The following is a 22,910-nucleotide window of genomic DNA, read 5'->3' on the forward strand; positions in this document are numbered from 1 at the left end:
AACAGTACAAAGCTTTTTCAGCACAGAACTGTGCTTTGACGCAGCTACGGCATCAGTTACAGTATATGCACAGATGCAATCTCTTAATGCAAGTACTACCTGCTTCACAAAGAGGCTTGCCCAACACAAAATAATCATCTTGTTTACTTATTTAATGCAATTCTGTGCAAACCGTCACAACCTCTTTGCACGGTTGAGTTTTCTGACGGGAGTAAAGCGTGGGTGCAAGTTTATCCAAGTTTGTATTGGCAGACTTGCACAGCTTGCATAGTGACCACCTGAGAAAATCTGAAGTTGTACAAAAGAAAAAATAGAAAGGCTACCAGCATAGCGAGGCACATCCCTGTGATTCAGTTTTCCCTCTACAGCTTTTAATCCTATACTTCTCTCTCTCTCTCTCTTTCATCCCAAATTTCCTCTACGAAAGAAAGCAACAAAAAGTGAAAGTAGTGGGTCATTTCAGCACCCATTACGGCAAACATCAAGTTGTCCAACGAAAAGATACGTAATGCAGGTGGCTGTGAGCCATGAAAAAAAAAAAAAAAAAACATGTAGTATTTGCATATTTTGTAATTACATCAGGACATCAACTGCTTTAGTGACTCATAGCCTCATTCCAGTGCTGCAATGGATAGTGGTCACTGCATTGCATACACACAAAAAACCACAAACGCGATCACAAATGCAAGCTGCACAGCTAGGTATCTCAACACAATATATTCTGTCTGTCTTAAGAATAAATATACACCTCAACCATTTATGTTCATGCGTGTGCAGCCCAGTAGATGTACCATAACATCACAATTCAACTCATTTAATTTTGTTTATGGAATTCATTACGTGTAATAAGCATTACTACACCACACTGAAATATACTGTAAACATTTTTATTCGCGATGTACTAATTTTCGCGAATTTCGCGACCACCACAAAATCGCGAAAGATGCGCGAAAGGAAACAGCTGTGGAATCGCGAAATTAAATACTCGCGAATAACTTCACGAATGACTGAATGCGCGATTCGCGAAAATTAATACATCGCAAATAAAAATATGTTTACAGTAATATTTATAATGTTTGTGTCATAAAGCATACAATGACGATGCTGTACAAAAAAAAATAAGAAAAAATAAAAAGCTGGTTTCTAAGCTGCAATATACTTAAATTTTAGTGTAGCTTAGCCATCACTTTCCATTATGTGAAAATATTAACTTTCAAATTCAAATACAATTTTTTAGATATACAGTACATAACTATAATCTACTCCTGCAGCCCAATAGTTTAGAAAGTACAGTACAAGCTATAGCTTTCATAAAAGTCACAAATTGACTGCATACTGCGTCACTTTTTTTCTTGAACCTGCCTACAAATATTGTACACATATTACACTTGGTCAAAAGAATGGGAGAAATTATTGCACACATGGCAAAATATTTTATGAGATGTCATTGATGTATGTGTCAGTTTAATTTGTGAATCAAGCTGTTCAGCAAAATTACTGAAGAATTTTCCTGTTGTAATGCTTGCAATCATATTTACGTGCTAGAGCTTCAAATTCATTCAGATATTTTAGAACAAAAACATATTTTTTTAAATACAAAAAAAGTATCAGCAAACAGAAAACAAGAGGTACCAACTTACACTGCTTAAATATACTTTTGATCTTCCAAACTCTGCTTTAAACAATGATTACTGAGCAATGAGCATCCACGCGTTTTACAAGTCCCCTATCGTAAGGCAGGTCTTGATCCTTCAGTATGTCATTGTAGTGCTTATTTTGATAGCCAGAGCTCAACACCACTATTTCCTGGAAATATTTTCCTCTGATGTTTCCTACTCTCTCGTATTTTACATATTCTTACTATCTCCTACCTACTAATGAGTAAGCCAGTAGGAAGTTCTGATAATGTTTTGGTAATTCACATTTGCAGGTTGAGGTGCAATTTAGTATAAAGTAGAAGTATTATACTCATGCCCTGCGACTGAAATACATGACAAGGGTCGTTCAAGGTTGACGGAGACCTTTGCTCAAGAAAAATCAGTGAGTAAATGCAAATAAGACTTTCGGAGTACGAAGTGCAATCCTTCTCAAGTCAGCAGCAGTGGCAGTTATCATGGCAATGAGCAGTGTGTCCGCAGCTGTGGAACAGCTATGCATAATCAAGTTCCTTGCAAAGGAGAACGTTAAATGCAGAGCTCAGATTTTGCAAAAAATACAGGCACAGTATGGGGAACAAACTCTGTCTGTCAAAAGGAAGAGTGTACGAATGGTACAGACAGTTTGGCGAAGGACGAGATATGGCAACGAATGGACCACATGGACACGTTCGTCCGACTGCAGTCACATAGTGAACATCGCGGCCACTGAGCAAGCTAATCTCGAGAACCGATGCGTAATAGTTCGAGACATTGCAGCCCAGCATAATATTAGTGTCGACAGTGTGGAGACAATCATTCATGAGCACTTACTGCTCTGCAAAGACTGTGCGAGATGGGTTCCCCAAACACCTCACTTGTGACTAGAAGGGAGCATGCATGGCAGCCTCTGAGCAGCTGCTGAAGCGGTTTCAATCCGAAGGACACAAATTTTTGCAATAAGTCATCGCATGTGATGAAACCTGGGTGCATCGTTTCAATCCAGAGACAAAAAGCAGCAGCACGGAATGGCGACATATAAGGCTTCCCCACCACCAAAGAACAGCAAGATGCAGTCGTCTGCTGGGAAGCCCACGAGAACTGTCTTCTGGGCGACATCCATGTGGACTTCTCGGAGCGAGGGGTCACAATTAATGCCCAGCACTACTACATGTTGATGAACAGTGCTGTGCCAAAGCACAATTACCAAGAAAAGGCCTGGGATGTTGTCTGGGAGGGTCATTCTTCTTCGTGACAATGCACGACCTCACAATGGAGCACGAATTCAACGGGAGCAACCCCACCGAAATGCGCTGGGAGGTTTTGCCCCATGCCACCTAGAGCCAAAATTTAGCCCCAAGTGACTACCATTTTATTTGGGCCCCTTAAAGAGCACCTTGGAGGAAAGACATTCCACACAGATGAAGCCTTCCAGAAAGATGTCCTGCAGTGGCTACGACAGGAGCCCACCCCTTTCTATGCCAAAGGCATCAAAGAGTTGCCACTGCAATGGCAGCAGTGTGTAGATGTGCATGGTGAATATTTTGTAGAACTGATGCAGTCTGGTTTTTCCCAAATTTTCCATTGTATTTAAAGTAATAAAGGTCTCTGTCAACCTTGAATAACCCTTGTGTGTAGAAAATTCTAGGAAAATTAGGCAAATGTGATGCAGTACATACGTGCACAATGAAAACTAGCTGAAACATTCCAAATACACTTTTGCATTCCATGCAAAAATTAGACTTAGTGACAAGCTACATGCTAGAAAGCAAACAGACATTTCTAACATCAGGGTTGCTAATGTAGACGAGCAAGATAAAGAGAAATTTTTTCCTTGATGCAGACAAACCCATCCCAATCAAGACTCAATAAACTGTTATTGTATGCTTCCTGCACACTGATAATTTAAACCACTGTCTGCGAGAGACTACATAGCAACCCTGCTTGTGGGGACTACAGGTTGTATCAAACAAGAAAAAGTATCAAAGGTGAAAGAAATGTATGTCACTGCTTGTAGCTAAAGCCACTCGGTTCTGCGAAAACTGGGAAGAAACCTATGTAATGCTGTTTTATGAGACTATTTAGTGAGATGCACCCTTTCATGAAATAAAATTGTCTGTGGATAACATAACATCCGAATAATAGAACGGTCTCATGTTCATGGTATCCGCTCTAGACCTGGTGTTCCTGTATTCACTTGATAGCTGGGAAATTTTAAATTTAACTCCGGGCCGTTCCAAAATGCCGTCAATCAACTTAAAATGCTGATATCACTGCAAGTCACAGAAAAAGAAAAAAAGAAAAGACACAACCTTTACTAGAATAATTTTAAAATAAATTTCTATATCAACCTTTTTATTTTATGGGCCGCTGCCCTTGAACTGCTGAACTCATTCACAGCTAAGTTTAAGTTTTCCTTCATCACTGATGACAATGCACATGCCGTAGACAGTGTGCACTATAGACACACAACCTGCAAACTGCTGTTCTGCAAGACCGAGTGGCTTTGTCGGCGGTCACACAGGCAAGCTAGAAGGTCAAGAGGATCTCGAGAAAGGGATAGACAATGCATTCATTTGTGAAAGAGAGAGAGAGAGAGAAGATTATATGTGGGAAAGAAAATAAAGGGTAGACGCAGTAATCAGACATGTAAGTAGCAGCCAATGGTAGTAACCTGAATCAAGTCGGTATTCTCCCGACAAGTGGCCATGTCTGCGGCTCGCTGTGGCCAGTGAGGGAAATGGGGAGGAGAGAGGGAGAGAGAAAGTGGAGAAGGGGGTTAGAGAAAGAGAGAAAGAAAGCAGGGTAGCTCTCAGTGAAAGAAAACAGAAATCACCTAAAAGTGGTGCAGCAAAATACACACAGGCATCTAGAACCTGCACTGTCACATTTCACTATTTCCGGCCAAATGTGGTTAAGCCTTGAAGTTTGGCTGTGTTAAATGACTATGTAAGCACAGGATGCAATTTCATTATATGAAGCCAGAAACACACTGTCAGCAGGGGCATTCCTAGGCGTGAGAGAAGACCTATAAATCAGAACACCACTGTGCACTGCCATGGTTCACAAAAAAGTCAGGAAAGTAGACTTCCTGGGGGACTACCTGGCACATATAAGCTTAATGATCCTGGATATAATAACCCATATTCCTTTCAACAGTTTTGTTGTGCCTTCACACAATCTTCACACATGTTTGACACAACGATTTAGCTTCATTACGCATTCATATCAGTTTCTTGTTTTTGTTCTTCATGAAACTGCTTTTCTGGATATTTGTGGCTGGCGGCAACCCAAGCTGAGCCCTCACCCCCTCACCAGATCAGCGCTCATAGCAGTGCTCCCATGACAAACCTTCCCTGCCTTAGGCAATCTTAGCTGGCACTACACACTGTTTTGATATAGGTGGACTGAACTATGGACTGCCCAGTGGCTCTGCCAGAAGCCTCAAGAGGAGTACTGCTGTCAATGTGTTTCTAACTTTGTACCATGCCTAATGAAACAAGTCAATCCAGTATAAAGCATCAATATAATCATATTTCTTGAATGGAAGATCACACATATATTTCAAGAAGCCAGAAATGGGACACGATAAAGATGCTGACAAAGTTTAAGACACTAATGGTGGGTGGCAGACCTCAAGGAGGCAATTGGAAGATAAGAAAATTATATGCAAATGAGGCACAAGTTGAGTTTATAGCTGTGTTAGTAAACATGGAATTTGTTACCATGACAAGATCATTTGTAGTTTATGGTGCTAGCTTATCACAGCCTGCCTACTTTTGCCTTACTTTACTTAACTGAACTACCAAAAGCCGACATTACACCTGAAATTTACTAGACAGAGTTACCTCATGCGCGGAAGACACGATCACTGCTTGATTTTGACGCACCAATGTGAAATAAAGATTCAATTCATTCAATTCAATTTTTCACAATAGTGATGTGGCTATATCTCAATATTCCACGAACAGTAATTACACAACAAACACGTCTGTTCTTTTGCAGAAGAGCAAGACCATATGGTTTCTGAACCTATCATAATAACTTCAAAATAAGACTGCATTTTGATGCCTTGTGGCACTCAGTGCACGGAAAAAGCACATGGTTATGCGATGGTGGTGATTTCATGGCGGTGATATTATGTTTAGCCTTTAGAGATCAGAAATGAGGTTAAACCTTTTCAAGCTAAGTGAAGTGAAGGAACACCTGTTGCCTGCCTTTCACTGCAATTAGTGTTGGGAATCCCAGGCCATTGTTGTACAGTAGTACCAGGATTTCGGGATATTTACCGGCAAGTCCCGGGATCCCAGGACGGGATTCTAAGATTGAGATAAAACCGAGACAGCACCCATATATAGCCTCTGAGCAGTAACTGATTATTCCTGCGTACGTTTTCTCTCTCTCTCTCTGCTCGGCGCGCTGTCTTTACCTATCAATTAAGACATTCCTCGTAGCTTAATACTTTCCATTCCATTTTTTTTAAATATATGCAATACTTTTTATAAAACAGCTGACATTTTACGTTTGTTAGTGCAAAAACGTCGCCATGCCAGTACTGGACAGGCTGTCCAGTACTGGCATGGCAACGTTTGAGCACTAACAAACATGCATTATACAGGGTGCGTGCAGAAAAACGTAACCCGCATTTAGGCACTTAGCTTGTTGTCTACCTAACTAACGAACTTCCGGTGGCGCACGACGGCGCATTAATGCATGGAAGCCGATGTTTTCCCGCGCTGTTGATTTTTTTACGCTGAGTATGGCTACCAGGATTTTTTTGTAGCTTTCGCACGCATAAATACGCCATCGTACGCCACCGGAAGTTCCTCGGGTAAGTAGACAACGAGTTACACGTAAAAATGCGGGTTACGTTTTTCTGCACACAACCTGTACATGCAGCCAAAGAGCTCCGGCAATTGTTTTTCCTGACTTTTTATGTTCTACCCAAATAATGGGCTCAATTTTATTTGCAGTCTCTTCATATAACGCCCACCGGTTTATTTCAAACTAGCACCAAAGATGAAACCAAGCACAAACTTCCAAAACTGAATGCGACTGAAATATAAAAACTTGCTAAGCAACAAGAAGTGGATGCGCCTGACTGCTGAGCGTTACAGAAAAACTGGCTTTTCAAACTCCAGATTTGACTATTTGTCATGCGAGTGGTTCAAGCTGTTTTCAATGGGATGTTTTTGTAGAGACCTCTTGTAGAGGTTCTTAGCAGTCAGTAATCTGTATGCCTCCTCAACTTGACATCCAATCCATCATCGGCATGCAAGTAACTGACTTCTGCAGAAAGTCACTACACGCTTTGTTTGCCTGCTCAACTTAGAAAATGAACCGGCACCGCAGATTCTGAGCAATTTTTTTTTCTTCTTTCTTTCTTTATGCTGTCGTTCACGTACGCGCCCCTGTACAAACAGTTCGACGCTGCCTATACCTCCCAAGAGAGCAAAGCAATGCATGGAACTCCAGCACATGCGTCACGGGCGTCAGCAATCAAAGCCCATTCGCCGGCGCCGTACAAGGAAGGAAATATGCGCACCCTTTTAGGGTGCTTGAGAGGCAGCTGAGGACAAAGAACTGTCATTCAGACTAGAAAGATGCAGAAGTGCTAGAAATTTAATAACTCGTTATTGTGACAGAGTTCTGTGTCGCGACTGCACCAACAGTAAGTTTGCAGTATTCTTCTCAAGTCCCAAAATCCCGGGATTTCGGGATGCGAAAAAAAGCCAGGATCCGCGGGACAACCAGGATCCCAACACTAATTGCAACATTGCGCATAACAGAGATACAAAACCCCTATGAAATTACTCTGCAAGCCTGAAGTTTTCAGGAAATATTTTTTTCTAAATTCGGGGGGTAAAAATCGGGTAAATAAACATGTGCACTAAATTCATGCGAATTCGGGTGAAAAAACTTCCATTACGCTAAAATCGGGGAGAAATCGGGTTCAGTTATTCAAACTAACTGTAGCGGTTTGGTACAAACGGTGATGTAACTGCATTTTTCTGCCAAACAAGTAAGTTCGTGCATCCCTACAGACATCCCAGAGAGGGCGATTTGCCTAGTAAAAATCAGGTTTCACCCTAAAGAGGCAACCTTCAATTCGGGGTGCAAATTCGGGGAAGAATCGGGTAAAACCCTAAAACTTCAGGCTCTATATGCATAGTCTACCATGTCATCCAAAGCCTTTTGCTGGCCTCAGCTCTTTGTGTATACCGACCAGACAATGTATCGATGCATGGATACTGACAATGGATGTAGAATACTCACTAGCCTCGTACAGTACGCAGATCCAAGAGAAGGCACGTACCTGTAATGCTGCAGAGGAGTCTCAGTGTGGGAGCATCGCCACTGTACTGGTTGATCATGCCCTTGGTGGCCGCCTGTGGTACGGGGATAGTGAGTGTGATGGGTTTGTGGAACTTGCGCCGTCGAGGTTCCACAGTGACGATCGGGCTGACGGCCACACGGTTGCCCAACAGCTTGGTCACCAGGTCAGAGTGGATTGGTTGGGCCTGGAGGAAAAAGGGGGCTGTCCCACACTTGTCCCACATTTGTCTCGACGAGTATGATCCCACTGCCTAAATCATTTCAATTTCGTACGTAGCTTTTAACCGCAGCATTCATGTTCTGAGGTGACCCAGGCGAGCTGGGCTCTGAGGCAGCCATCGTCCCAACTGCTAGTGATTTAGTTTGAACCTCAAACCTGAAGACGGGGATCTTGAATTGTCAGAACAGACATTGAAGTGGGTTGATAAAGTTTGTTAACTGTGACCAGCGTGATCTACTGGAAATTTGTGCATGTGTATGTGTGTGCATCACAGCCATGCACAGCGTATACCTCATCCTTGCACTTTTTTTGCCTTTTACATATGGCTCGCGTCAGAGTTAACTTGAACACCGCTCTAGCCTGCGAAGCGGGAACAGAGCCACTCGGGCAGCGCCTAGCAGAAAACAATGCCTTCATAACGAGGGTGACACCTCTAACTGTAAATAGATTACCAAAACAGCCTCCGCCGTTATTTCGGGGTCCGCAGGCCGGAAAGCCGTTCAAGTTAACTCTGATGCGAGCTGTACACGGAGACTCCCTATGAGTACTCCATGTGCTGCTTTGGAGCACTGACTCAAGTCGCCAAGTGAATAGATGGGTGTCCTGAGCGGACAGATATGTGCCTGTACTGGCAGATGTCACTGACAGGCATATGCTGCAAGGCTTCCATATCTACCTGGAAGGCGCACAGGCAATTTCACAACTGGTGCTTTGAGCTTCTTGTGAAACAGGACGGCTAGTTCTCCTCAATTTGAAAGAAACTGATTCATAGATGTTCCTTTTCCGAGCCCAACTTCGCTGCCACTACGATGTGTAGAACAACAGACGTGCATGCAGAGCCTATTCTAGAAACAGCAAGCTGTCTTCTCATAAACCTCCAGGAGATTTTACAAATAAGTTCAATTGTTGCATAGAAGATGATTAGTCTGTGTATCTTATCCCAGTCGAGCCCATTTATAACGATATTGACAGGAATGCGAAATCTGATTGTTATATGATCGATAAGTATTTATCTTTAAAAACAAGCTTTCATGAAATTGCCAGTCGGGATCGTGTCAACGAAGTAGAACGGCGCTGAACCTGCACGTTTGTTGCGAGCGCAAAAGCATTTTACCTAGCTCTAAATTGACACAGCTTTGCGTCGAAAGCTTTTCCGAGGACAACATAACCGCCGATACCACGTGAGGCTCCGCACCTTTTGAGATTGACGACTTTGTCCACTGCACGTCATCCAGTGCTGTAGTCATCATCATCCTCACTAAGGGAACTGCATTGTCCATCAGAACGCGCCTCCCCACGGGTAATTCGTCGCTTTCGTGGCGATCGTTATATCGATGTCCTGTTTACGTGTACTTCAATGGCGAGCCGACAGAAACCAGCAATTTGATCGAAATATCGGAGTCATCGTTATGTCGAAGATCGTAACAAACAGGCTCGACTGTATGCTTGATCATGCCTTTTTCCAAGCGAGAGTGACAGGGTCAGTGCCCAGAAGCACCAGTTAGTTAGTTAGTGTGGCTAGGTGAAGACCAGGAGTGTGCAAGAAGACATGCAAGAGGCAGCACTGAAAGCCAAAGATGTACTCCAGACCTTACTGCTCACTGACAACCTACTCCATCCCAAAAAAGCCTCCAAGTAACATTATCTTTCAAGTCAAAACTAAAACGAAAGCTAGGAACTGCTTAAAATCAAACCAGCAAAGAGGAAAAAAGTTTCTGTCTGTTGACTAGATTGTATGTACTGAACCAATCTCTGCCTACTTAATTGAACTCTTTCCTTCAAAGTTGTCAAATTATAGAAACAAGAGCAACACACATCGATTCTTCATCTAGTCTGCAAAGATTGGCAAAATAAAGTAATAAATAATGCAGTAATCAGATTTACTTGGAGGAGGATTTGAATTGGAGTAGGCATGGAGGAAATAGAGCATTAGCTAGCCAATTTTAGAAGAAGCAGGCAGAAACAGTATTAGTTGTGGGTTTTAATAAAAGCCTTTATTCAGTACATACATTCTAGTCTAGGCAGAGCAAGAGGTCATAAATCAGAAGTGTTAATGGGACTTAACAAAGTTCAAGGTTAGTATTAGAGCATAGGTCAGAAAAGGTCATACTATGCAGCCATCTGTAACTACACCATTTTGAAAGAAAAAAAATTAAAGTAGTAGTTACAGTGATAGATGAGAATTACACTTACTCATCACTTATGTTTTAAACTTACTTACGTGTTTGAACAGTGCTAAAGATGCCGCTGATAAGAGAGGAGTTATCAAAAGTTAACAGTGATGATGATGATTGTGATGGTGATGATCGTTTATTACAATGACAGGGTAGTGATGAGTAAGTGCAAATGCAGGACAGTTGGGTTAAGGCAAGGTGCAGGCATGAATGACAGATACTGGGTGTTTATGTCTTTCTCGAAATCATATAAATTACCCGGAGGCTTGGAAGGCATGAGGTGGTGCCATCATAAGAAGGGTTTACCAATGTTTTACCAAGGGTTTACCAGCTTTACGTCGGACAGAGAAGTTATTTTTAACTTCTCAGTCCGTGTCAGTGGTCTGGGAACATGAATTTTTTCAGCACTGTCTTTGATAAATGAAGATTGCAGTAAGATATCAGCAATATTAGTGTTCTACACAAAGCATTGCATGTCTGATTCAACACTATACATGTGGTACAATGTCCACAAACCTAATATCAGTATAAATAATTTTCAATTATAGTTAGTTGTAACATGTTGTATTCTTATCGTATGTGGCTCAGTTACTTTTATGTACTGTTGTGTATGCCAACGTATATTATATAAAAATTTGTTTCTTAGTAGAAATATACTGTATAAAAATATGACGGAAGGCTATGATCCAAAACTGCAGAAAAATAATAGCCCATCAACAAAAGCCTAATATTTTTTCATTCCATTAGCAACAAATATGGGCTTATAAGCAGGCTATGTAGCTGCTAAATCAAAAACAACAGTCACTCGAACAGTGCCAGGTGAACCAACTAAATAAGTGCAAGACTTAAAAGTTTCGAAACTAAAAAAACATTCCCCGAATACAGTTGCAAAAATTGTCATGGTTAGCCAAGTATTACTCTCTGAACGAAGATACACTCTCAAATTCATAAAATACCAACATTAATTACCAGCAATAATAATGAACTCTGCAACAAAATTCATATTCCCAGATTTTCGATGACACTGCACTGCAACAGCTTTCAATCTCTCACCTCACCTTAGTGAAAGGATTTAAAATCTGTAGTGTGCAAGCAATGAAATAATCCCAGAAACTATAAAAACAATTTGCTTTGCAGAAAATTTCAAAATGCACCCAGTATAGTAAGCCATGAAATCCATTTAAGGATGGGTATCATACTGTTCATGCTCACATTTTCGCCAGCTTTATATACACCAACAGCACGCTCTGCTAGATCTGCACGGACCGAACCCTCGTAGAAAACACAGACACAGCAAAAACACAGTCACGATATGTCTGCAAAACAACTAGACTTTTTCGTCCAGACCACTATCAGGGCCACCTAGTACTAGCACACTTGACATCCTTTTCATGTGACCCCACCATCAGTACTGCCACATCAATGCGTGTAAACAGCAAATACACAACCATTTGTACGTACAGTCTTAAGTACTGTACCAATCAGAGTCGCTGAATAAGCAAAAATTATGGGACACTGGTTGATAATGCTTATGCAAATGGGAGCCTATGTACACTGTACATAACTGTTGTGATGAAAAGTGACAAAGGCAGATATCAAGGTATCCACGTATTATTACCAAATTACAAAATTTAAGCTGCCAGAATTTCTACCTAAGCTCTGCTCTTCTGGATTCACAATCTATTCCACTGCCCTCAAAATGTGGGTACTATGTAGTTTGCAAACATGCACCTATGAAAAGCATGAATTACATGCAAAGAGTCGGAACATTTCGATGGACCCTACAATCAGTGTTTATCCGAAAATGCATCTATACTGTATATGCTGCATATATTCACCATGACTTCTGTTCCTGTTGGGATGCTCACATCAACCTCAAAAAGCTTGTGGCAACAAACTACATAACAGTACATTTCAGGTTGTTGTACTGGTACCATTACCTACTTTACACATTACAGTGACTATGCAAGAGCACTAAGACTAGGTGTGCATACATGGGCTACGTTTAAGTACACTTCAGTGAATAAAGGGAAATTAGAATGCTTTACATGGAAGAGACACTAACACGCCACCAGACAGAATGGGAACCAGGTACAAAAATACTGTTGGCACACACTATGAAAATAGCTTTTTTCTTCTTTTTTTTTCTGGACAGCTGAAATGGCATTGCACTCACATGATGTAATGTAAAAGAAAAGAAAAAGAGAGAAAACTGCATTTATAACAGCAGTAGTGTCGAACAGCAAAGAGGATGAATTGAAAAAAATTCAAGACTGGAATATTCCAAGGTCCACTGTGAAACTGAGGCCATAACATGGACAGAAATTAATGCAGATCATGTGTACTCTTCTACAGATGTGGATTCTTGACTAATCTAACTGTTGATGTTCTAGCTGTCAGCAACAAACGTAATGGATGTCTGCCAAAATCTCGTATATACCTATATGTAGGTGCAACACTAACTGTGTCCCCCCGCCAGAGAGCAAAAAGCGCGTAAAGTACATCCAGCCCATGAGTATTTCCGAAAAGCACAAGATTAAGATACGGTCCAACAAAATTTTGAACTTTGTAAGAAGCAACTGACAGTCATAGTCAATAACAATGTTACAAATTCAAGCCTTCACAGTCCTGTTCATAAGCAACCAGCAAAAAAGAATCATGAAATGAAAACAGAAATATTCACTCAATAAGAATTTGAACTATAAAATAATCCTTGGATATCCTTTTTTTTTTTCGGTTTCTTTGTAGGAATAAATAGAGCACAGATGACGAAGGAAGGCAGTTGGCCAAACAGCCAGTGCATGTCAGCGCCAGGATTCGAACCTGGTCCCCGCTGATTATCTGGTCAGGTGTGCTGCCTATTACACTACGCTGACATGGCCTTCTCGTCGACTGCAAATGCACGACTATCCTTGCATTTGCTGACCAAGTGCGAGGGAGACTCCGCCTCCTGGATGCCGGCCAATAGGAGGATGTGGAGGGCAGGCACTTCCCAAGCCTCTGCTCTCGCCTAAGAGATGGCACAGCGTTACCGTCCTCCTATTGGCCGGCATCCAGGAGGAGGAGCCTCCCTCGCTCTTGGTCAGCAAATGCACGGATAGTCGCTTGACGAATTTGAGGCCACACAGGACACGAATGAATAGCTTGCCAAAACCAAGCACCATTTAAATCGTTCGGGACGGCGGGTCCCTACGACCTTATGAACAAGACTGTGTAATCAACAGGGTGTTAAAAAGTATTAAGAAAGCCACATTGTTATAGGATCGCTTAAAAGGCAATGATGGTATCAAAACATCCTGCAGCTTCGCAAAACAAAAACAAAAGTCCATTTTGCCATTATGGGACTAACAAATGGTTGACCTCTCCTTTACCAATGGGGCCTTGCGTTTTAGAAACACACCCACAAAAACTCGCTTTTACCTCCCCCTTACCCCCATCACCTAAGAGTAAAACACGGAAAACCCAGACTACGAACTTGCTAAAGTGAAAATTCAGCCACCAATACGGCCGCCGGAGAACGCTAAGCACTGTGCATTCAGCGGAGTTGCTCGTGATCATCTGACACGCGGCAAGCGCTCTCTCCCGAAAAATTTGCCTTTCCACCCGATAGTGCCCGATTTTACCCTGTTTTACGGCTCTCGAAATAGAACCCGATTTTTGCCCCTGATTTCCAAAAAACTTAGGATCCGAAAACAGAAGTGTCTATTTAACAAAGACAACCCGGCCTCGCTTCGCATTCCGTAAGTGACTAGATAAGTGCTGTAGTCTTCTCTTCAGAAGAAAAATGCTGAATTAATGGCTGCAGAACTTTATGTCTTCTGACATTGGAATGAAATATGAATGAATATAAAAGGCAATGGAAAATGCATAGAATAGATTTCAAAAGCCACAGATTTGTGATATTTCATATCTGATATTCCTCACAACCATGGCAGCCTAGCTCGAAGTACGTACTTTGTCTCGATATTGCTGAAGCTCAAACTGCAGTAAATTATTTTGTAATTAAATATTATTTGCCACCAGTTACTCTATTGCAAATTTCATGGTTGCATGAAGTATGATTTTGTTATAGTATATCATTGCATTTGCAACAGCGGCGGCGAAGATAATAACCATTAAGGTGAAAAGAAAAAAAAAAGTTCTATGTACTTTTAGTACGCAGGAAGAAAGGAGATGGTAGCACTTTTGTTACGAGATTCACGTAGATTTTTGTAAAGAGAAGAAATGTTATTAAGACCTGTACATCATCTTAACATACCAAACCTAAATGAGACCAACAAAGCCCCACATATGAGTATTTATAACAGACACAATGTCATAATAATAATAAAATATATAAAGTAAAAAATTAAGTATTTGGCTTGTAAGGTCACAATATCATCACAAATAACCGATAAATAATGTTGCTATAATAAATAATATATTTTAATAGCAATACAATAACTAGCACAATAAATAGCTAATAAATAATAGAAGGAATGCTGCACATGAATAAATGTAATGGTATACGTGTGCTCATGGGAACTTTCACACTGATGTGCAAGCATAAATAGTGTAACCCAATTTTCCATGTTCAATAGAGTTCAACCGTTTACAGTCGAACCTCGTTATAGCGAAGTCGCAAATTTGTTCGTTGTATCCAAATTTCGTATTAACAGAACATGACTAAAAATAGCTGATATAGCCGCTAAATTACAAACGAAACCACGCGCCACGCTATAAGAAGATATACAGTCGCCGACCGATTTTTTGGACATGCTCGATTATTCGGACTCGTTCGCGGAACGGCCGCGGGTCCCATATAGCTGATGTATAAGAACGTCCAAAATTTCTGACGCCGCGCAGCCCCGTCGCTCGATATTTCGGGCTCTGTTTGCCCAACCAGCGAATTTCTCTCTTGGGGTGACGGAAAATATTGGTATCGTCCGAAATTCGTATCGAAAGAAATCAACCAACTAAAATATTGAGGCAACAAAATAGGCAGTGATCATTGTTCATTTTCCATTCCTCTGAGTAGAAGAGGTCTGTCGTAACGCTTTTGCGTCATCGTTTTTGGCCAACGGCCCAGCACGTACTGTCCGCCCGCGAGTCGCGCGACAGCGCTGTAAAGCTAGCTTCACCTAAAGCACGCATGCGTTATGTGAAGCCGTCTTGCGGACTTTATGACGGCGGTGCCTCTGACAGTGTACATTGACGAAGTGTCGCTTCGGGAAATAGAAGCTGATGTTATCAGGCAGAGCTGGAAGCGCGTTAGGAAAGAATCGACAAATTTTTCCAGCCTACTAGGGCTTAGTAAAGGTTATTTTGAAGCGAAATTCGTTTTTTCGGACTGCTCGATTATTCGGACTTTTGCACGATCCCCGCCGAGTCCGAAAAAATCGGACGGCGACTGTATAACCAGACTCAGAACCCCAGAGAAGCACTGCACATAGCATATTTATTTGAAATAATCTGTCATTGTTTGTTGTCTAATCACGAGGGCTCTGCGTACGACAATCTCGCCCGCCTTGTCGAGGTAGCTGAGTCGATTAAGAACGTCCACCTCTGACAACGCTGAGTTTCCAAGGAGGAAGTCCTTTAACGCCTGCGCCCTGTTCAGAGACTCGGAGCTCATAATCCAACACCTCCGCATGCGGTCACACTATCGTCGCCGTCGTTACGCCGTCGTTACATCATTGTTACATCGTTGAACGTTTCTTCCGTCTCAACCCGTATTGGCAGGAGCTCCATACTTCTCTGCAACGTTCTTCTTTGCGCCTGGGATCCACGTCTCGCAGGATCTGCAGCTTCGACTCCAAGGACAAAGCTTTCTGTTTGCCGGTCATCGCGTTGTCTTGCGTCTTATGTGTCCGATGCACAAAAAGCACACGGGAAACAAATCACGCATGCCGAGGGGAGAGGGGAGAGGGAATAAGTGCGGAGGTGCGGCTGCGGCGAGGAGCAACGAGCACGTGAACGACAAGCGGTTCCGCCTCCGCTAGTGATTCGTCGGAAGGTCGCGATTAGATTAGTGCCCAAGGAGAAAATCAGGGCGAATGACTTCTTCCCCATAGAAAATGGGGAAGCTTAGTGCACTGTACAAAAGACAACTCTAAATAAAGCGTGGCAACCATACGCAAAATAAACTTCGCAATGACCGAAAATTCGCTGTAACAAGGTTCGACTGTATATCATAGCTACAATTTTTGCAAATGGGCATATTAACAAAAAAAACTAGCAACTAGTATTGGCCGCAAAGTTCTACTTCACCAACTCCTTGTTTAACATCAAATGCTCATCACAACCAATTAACAGTCACATGTAATACGGGCCTTATGAGATTCACCAGAGTAGGTTCAAATTCTGACCCATTTCAGCTCGGCTTTACAATAAACTGTGTTTCCAGAAAAGTGAGTGACTTGCATGTTTTAGAGGCACCCATGTATACGTCTGCACGTTCTGGCTCATGAGTGCTCCATAAAAAGGGTAATTCATAAAGTGCGCATTTCTACACAAGAATTTCTCCGTGTTCTGTGCCTGTGTCTGTGTCTGGTGCCTGTGTCTGTACTGAATTCACAAATAAACATAGAAACACTAAAGATTTTCAACAAAGGCACTACTGCCTTTATCTTAGCTGCCAAATACCACACAAAACTTGTGTAAACAGCTGCCATAGCCACCAATAATTTAAAACGAGGATTGCTGCAAATTCATCCTTCACCTTGTGCCAACCGTGGCACTAGCCAAAACAGTGTTGAGAAAAACCCATACAAAACGTAATTTTAGGTGTTCCCAGATATATTTTCAGAGCGACCTATCGCCACAGGTGAAATGTGCATGATGTGAGAACTTCAAAAACCCTAGCTCCACATTGGTGTCACGTCCTGATACGCCGGGCAACAACGGCCCTGAAGCAATTTCAAATATACGGAAGCATTTCACGTGCCATGAGGAAGCAGCTTTTGCTTTACACTTTCTCGTGTGCGCCCCGAATTAGACAGCGTTACGTTTCACGCACCCCACAATACCAAATGACGTTAGGTCCACAATCACGTCCGCAGCAATGGACTTGGACGAAAATTAGTCGTGACAAGATGTCCTTTACATCCTTTACATCTTTTACATCTTTACATCCTTCTTTGCTCCATTACTGGCACTGGATGGCAGAGGACACAAAGACATACACTTTCAGCTTCTCACACGTACGAAAATGCTCCAAAGCGTGGCCACGTCCTCCGAACCAGATTCGAAAAGAGCCCCACTTTTTTGGGCCTCCTTTCTTTGCCACCTTCTTCACCTTTCCCTTCCCTTTTCTTCCCATCCGTCCCCTTTCTCCTCAAGAGCGACCGCCACCGCCTTTGGTCACCCGCTGTGTTTGACTTACTCCCCTGGGGAGGCCCCAACGAGTTTGGCCTGGCCGAAGCAGACGACGGACAAGAGATGTCGTCGCTCAGCGTCTCGGCTTCGGCCAGCCTAGGAGGAGACGGGGAACGCTGATTTACCTGTAGTCCCACGCGAATCTTCTTGGTGAGGGCGCCTTCGGGGAATATGGCCTGCACTTGAGGGACGACAGTCGAGCTGACCAGGCCGCCCTCGGGGCCAATGGCGTGCACTTCTTGTCGGCTGCGTGTCACAACGGCAAAGTACTGGGGGAAGTCTGTTGTGAGGATACGAGTAATGCGGTTCGTGTGGAGGTCCTCCAGAGCTGTCAGTTCTGCGAGGGGTGAAGGAACAGCATTTGTCATCATGACAGCTTCCCCACAGAGTCAGTATCAGAGATGCTATTGCATACTGCAATTCAATGGACCATTTTCCTGAGGTATGGTGCCATCTCGAATGCCGTCTGCAACTTCCTGAAAACCAATGCACGTGAGGAGGTGCCACGGTTTCGTTTTCGTGTCTTTCGTTCCAGCGTCCTGTATCTGTTCGCTTTTTGAGTATCCACCTTGGGTTTCGAGCCCAGTTTCTGCTGATTCTGTCTGTACGAAGTCTGAGTGCCTGTTTGATGCACGCAACGTGGACGACAATCCTTGCATTTGCTGATCAAGAGCGAGGGAGGCTCCGCCTCGTGGATGAGGGCCAGTAGGAGGACGCGGAGGGCAGGCACTTCTCAAGCATCTGCTCTTGCCTAAGAGATGGCGCACCGTTACCGTAGTTTCACGTGTTGCATGGCTTCTGTTCCATGGCGCACCAACCTAACTAACTGCTTTGCCGTCCGTTAACCGGCATATGTGCGACTCCCGCTTGGCCTCGTTCCTATGTTGACGGATGGCAAAGCCGTTGGTTAGATTGGTGCGCCACGGCAGAAGCCCTGTGGCAGGCGAAAATAGCAGTAGCCACACTCCTGTCTAAGCCTCGTTCAGCCATTCAACGCGAAACAACGGTAACGCGACGGTGCGCCATCTCTTAGGCGAGAGCAGAGGCTCGGGAAGTGCCTGCCGTCCACGTCCTCCTATTTGCCGGCACCCAGAAAGCGGAGCCTCCCTCGCTCTTGATCAGCAACCGCGAGGATAGTCGCAACATGACCCTGGAGCCCGACGTGCAATTACATGCAGGACCAGTGAGCTATATGTGCCACTATTTTGAAGATGATGATGCTTGCACTTCTTGAGCATAGTGCAGCCATTCTGCATTAAGGCTGTTTGTTATCGTTCCTAAGTGCTTTCCCTACATTTTTGGTGTCGAAACCCAGGAAGCATAGCCCCCACTCATTGACGGAAGGACTCCAGGAACAGGAATGTGGTAGTAGTTAGTGTAGCGATAGTGCTCATCTTCCGGTTGTTTTCAGCCAGAACGAGAGCAGCGCATGCGCTGTGCATTCTGAGAAAAATGGTCCATTGCAGTTGTAATTCAGGAGTTTTAAGTCATGAGACAATCAGCATCTAAATGACAGTTACAGAGCTAAAATAATAAAGTTTGGAGTATAGAAATAGTGGGGGCTGGAAAAGCTCCTCCGTCTACCTACGTCAAAATAAGTATCGACGTAACGTCACAACCAGTTCGAGACTATGGGAAAAGTGGGCGACACGACGCTACATGCTACACTAGGCCCTACCTTAACTTCTGACATATTGAACTCTCGTGCTGGTAATATGTCGTAGCATGGTTATGGTTACTTTCGCGACTATCAGACAATATGGTACAATTACACAGCTGAAACGTCAAGATGTTAGAATATGAGCAGACCACTCAGTAAGTAAGAGGCACCCAAGAATTATTCCAAAGAGAATGTCAAGGAACATCAAGTGTAGTAAAAATGCCTTTGAATAAATACTCAACACAGCTTGTACAAGAGACCTAGCGTAATGCAAAAACATCTCAAAATTCTGGATATGTACGCATTCATAGAAATATGTAATAAGTGCGGAGCTCAGAATCTGCATGACTCTCATTAAGCGTATGAGCATTAGAGGCAATACTAGTGATAAGGGAACCTCAAACATACCATTTTTTCGGGAACACAGGAAAATCATATTCCCCTAAGAATCGGATGACACCAGAAGGCACTAACCAGAAAATTATTAACGTCACAAAAAGAAAAGAAAAAAAATAACTGAAATTTTATCACTCAATGTCCTGACTCTTGACGCCACAGTGGTTCCACCGTACCATTTCAAAAAGTGTAAGACAAACCAAACACAAATTAGAGATGCTACAAACTAAACTCACAAAACACAATTGCATTTTTGGCATAATAGTGCTGTTTTTGCGTGGTTTTGTGTACTAGCCGTTGCTAGTCATTAACATCACTTTTCAACACTACAAATGCCCTCTACCACTTTCAAGGACAGATGACACCGTTCTAAATAAAAATTATTTTTGGTACGATTTCTGGCGTTCCACAAAAATGTCAGCGTAAGGCAATTTTAGCATTGACTGCTTACAGTTTGCTTGTTTGTGCAGAAAGCTTTCTTGTTATGTAGTAGATGCCTTATTCAGTGTTTCGTTCCCAGCAAAGCAGTTTCAAAGGCCAACCCAACCCAACCCAACCCAATCTAACCTAACCTAACCTAACCTAACCTAACTTAGCAGGCTAACCTATAGACACCATGGTACATACCCTCTCCTTCAAAGCTCTCATTGAGTACCTCCTGGACAGCTTCTTCGGATGCCTCCAAGGTGTGCTCTTTCCAGGTCTCACCGTTGTCGCTTCGCAAGATAGTGATCTCTCGTTCCTTGCCCCGAAGGGATGCAAAGTGTGGAACCTCAATGATGACAGGGCTGCACAAAGCATTACAAACCAGCTCTTTAGTAGGATAGAAAGGACATATCGTTGGGCCTGTTAGTACTGCATGACTGAAGTAAAAGCGCTAAAAACACGAGACGAAAGTGACGAACGGACAAAACACACGACAAGGATGCTTCCGTGTTGTGTGTTTCGTCCGTTCCTCAATTTCGTCTCATGTTTTTAGCGCTTTTACTTTTGTCTTTAGTAGGACATCAAGAAATTGTGCCCTTTTTGCCAAATTGCAGCAAAAATTTGTACCAGGATTCAAAATGTACCACCTAAAACGTGTATACATTATGGGCTGTGCAAATAATTGTATCAAAATTTTTCAAATACCGAAGCAAATAATTGTATAGTCAATTTGAAATGCAAATCAAATGTCGAATTCCATATTAGAATTTCGGATGAAAGAGGTGTTGCTTCCAAATCCAATATACATTCAAATAGTTCAGACGCTACACTTACGAGCCCAAAAATGCCAGACGAGAGGGTATAGAACAAAGCGTCATCAATTCTGCAAGTCGGCTTCACCTAACGCATGCGTGTTTTAGGTGAAGCTCGCTTTACAGCGCTGTAGCGCGACGTGCGGGCGGACAGCACGAGCTGGGCCGTTGGCCAAAAACGAAGACGCAAAAGCGTTATGACAGACCTCTTCTACTCAGAGGTATGGAAAATGAACAATCATGACTGCCTATTTTTTTGCCTCAATATTTTAGTTGGTTGATTTCTTTCGATACGAATTTCAGATGATACAATATTTTCCGTCACCCCAAGAGAGAAATTCGCGGGTTGGGCAAACAGAGTCAGAAATATCGAGCGACGGAGCTGCACGGCGTCCGAAATTTTTGATGTTCTTATACATCAACTCTATGGGACCCGCGGCTATTCCGCGAACGAGTCCGAATAATCGAGCACGTCCGAAAAATCGGTCGGCGACTGTAATAATAATAATAACATATCTTTGTGTAAGAGACCACACTTACCCAAGAAACTTTGCTCCTGCTGGACCCACTTCCAGAATTCTGGAGGCACAAGCTTCACCCTCCAGAAGAGGCGGCGGATGAGGCAGTTTTTCTTTGCGCAGGTAGCGGCAGGTGATGCGCATGGGACCTGGAGCCTTGCGCGGAGGGATGATGACACGAACTCCCGAGTGGCGACAGCCACGCATGGCGCCTCCTCGTGCATCCACCAAAAAGCTCACCAAGAACCTACAGCGTCACCCCATCATAGAATTTGGTTTAAGAGGGCCTGACATGGTCAGCAAACGTAAGGATAGTCCCATACAACATGTTTTTTTTTTTTATTGCCATATTGCTTCTTAGACTTTTGTAACATTTTTCTGAGGTACATATTGTACAAATAAATTTTCTCTCATTAAATTATTTCTACAGGTGGACGTTTTGGAAGTCTGCATACATTACTGAATTAAACAAAGGCTCTCTGCAATGGAAAGGAAGTAACTGGCTCCGCAAATATTCGTAGGTCTGAAGTAAACCTTGCACTGTGTTCAGCAGAAAGCACCAAAGAAACAAAGTGGGACTGAATGTTGTTCTGCACATCTCTCTGGCATTATGCTTTGCACAGACCTCCTTCAGTGGGTCAAGGAGTGACTGAGCAATATTCTGCTTATTATAAAGCCAATAATAATTCCTCCTGCTGTGTTCACAAATGGCTTATGTTAAGGTATCACAAGTAGCAGTCCATTCCCTTTCCTTTGCAGAGCATGAATATGAACTTTGGGGCAGGCACTGTTAGTGTAATTAACAATGCTGTGTTACAAATAACACGTAGCATGCCAAGTACATATGCACAAAACATTCTGGTTGTCAGCTTTTAAAAAAATTCAGGTGGGTGGATGTTGTTGAAGAAGTTAGAAGGTCACTTACGTCTTCCATCTTAGCTTGCTACTTTGTGTTCCAAAGTGTGAAGTGGAAAGAGCAGCCCAAAATCGAAGGAGGAGGGGGAAGCCAAGGGTTAGTTTCATTCGCACAACAGCCACAGTAAATAATAAAAAAAAAGAAAAATGACACAGGCAGCCAATCAGGATTAGTACACTGCAAAACACATGCACAAGTTCACTGCGGACTTACCATGTAGCACCACGCACTTACGTCACACAACAGTTTTCCCCCAGTTATGTGCATGAGCAACTACACATTAGGATGAACAATATATTACGAGGAACCATAACGATTGTGCTACTGGTACTTGGAAATTACATGGCGAAATACCAAACATGTGCACTCTAAATGGTGGATCTGCAATCTCACAGAAAGTTGGCATATTCAAAACATTGTGAGCAGTTCCGTGATACGCTTTCCATTTGGGTTTAACCTGGT

The 22,910-nt window shown here is 42.9% G+C and overlaps 1 protein-coding gene across 20 annotated transcripts in view; it reads right to left on the minus strand.

Moving 5' to 3' along the window:
* LOC135368469 (ankyrin-2-like) overlaps positions 1–22,910 on the minus strand; it is a 158,255-nt gene that overhangs the window by 43,446 nt on the left and 91,899 nt on the right. For 14 of the 20 annotated variants that reach the window (XM_064601779.1, XM_064601772.1, XM_064601782.1 and 11 more), the window contains 5 exons: positions 22,458–22,478; positions 21,555–21,779; positions 20,404–20,564; positions 17,846–18,057; positions 7,951–8,155 (listed from right to left, as the gene is read on the minus strand). In XM_064601779.1, the coding sequence (XP_064457849.1) occupies positions 7,951–8,155; positions 17,846–18,057; positions 20,404–20,564; positions 21,555–21,779; positions 22,458–22,478 (824 nt within the window). The remainder of the gene's footprint in view (positions 1–7,950; positions 8,156–17,845; positions 18,058–20,403; positions 20,565–21,554; positions 21,780–22,457; positions 22,479–22,910) is intronic. The other 6 variants (XM_064601776.1, XM_064601770.1, XM_064601780.1 and 3 more) reach the window with 2 other exon arrangements.

Source organism: Ornithodoros turicata, chromosome 9 (assembly GCF_037126465.1).
Source record: "Ornithodoros turicata isolate Travis chromosome 9, ASM3712646v1, whole genome shotgun sequence".
NCBI lineage: Eukaryota > Metazoa > Arthropoda > Arachnida > Ixodida > Argasidae > Ornithodoros > Ornithodoros turicata.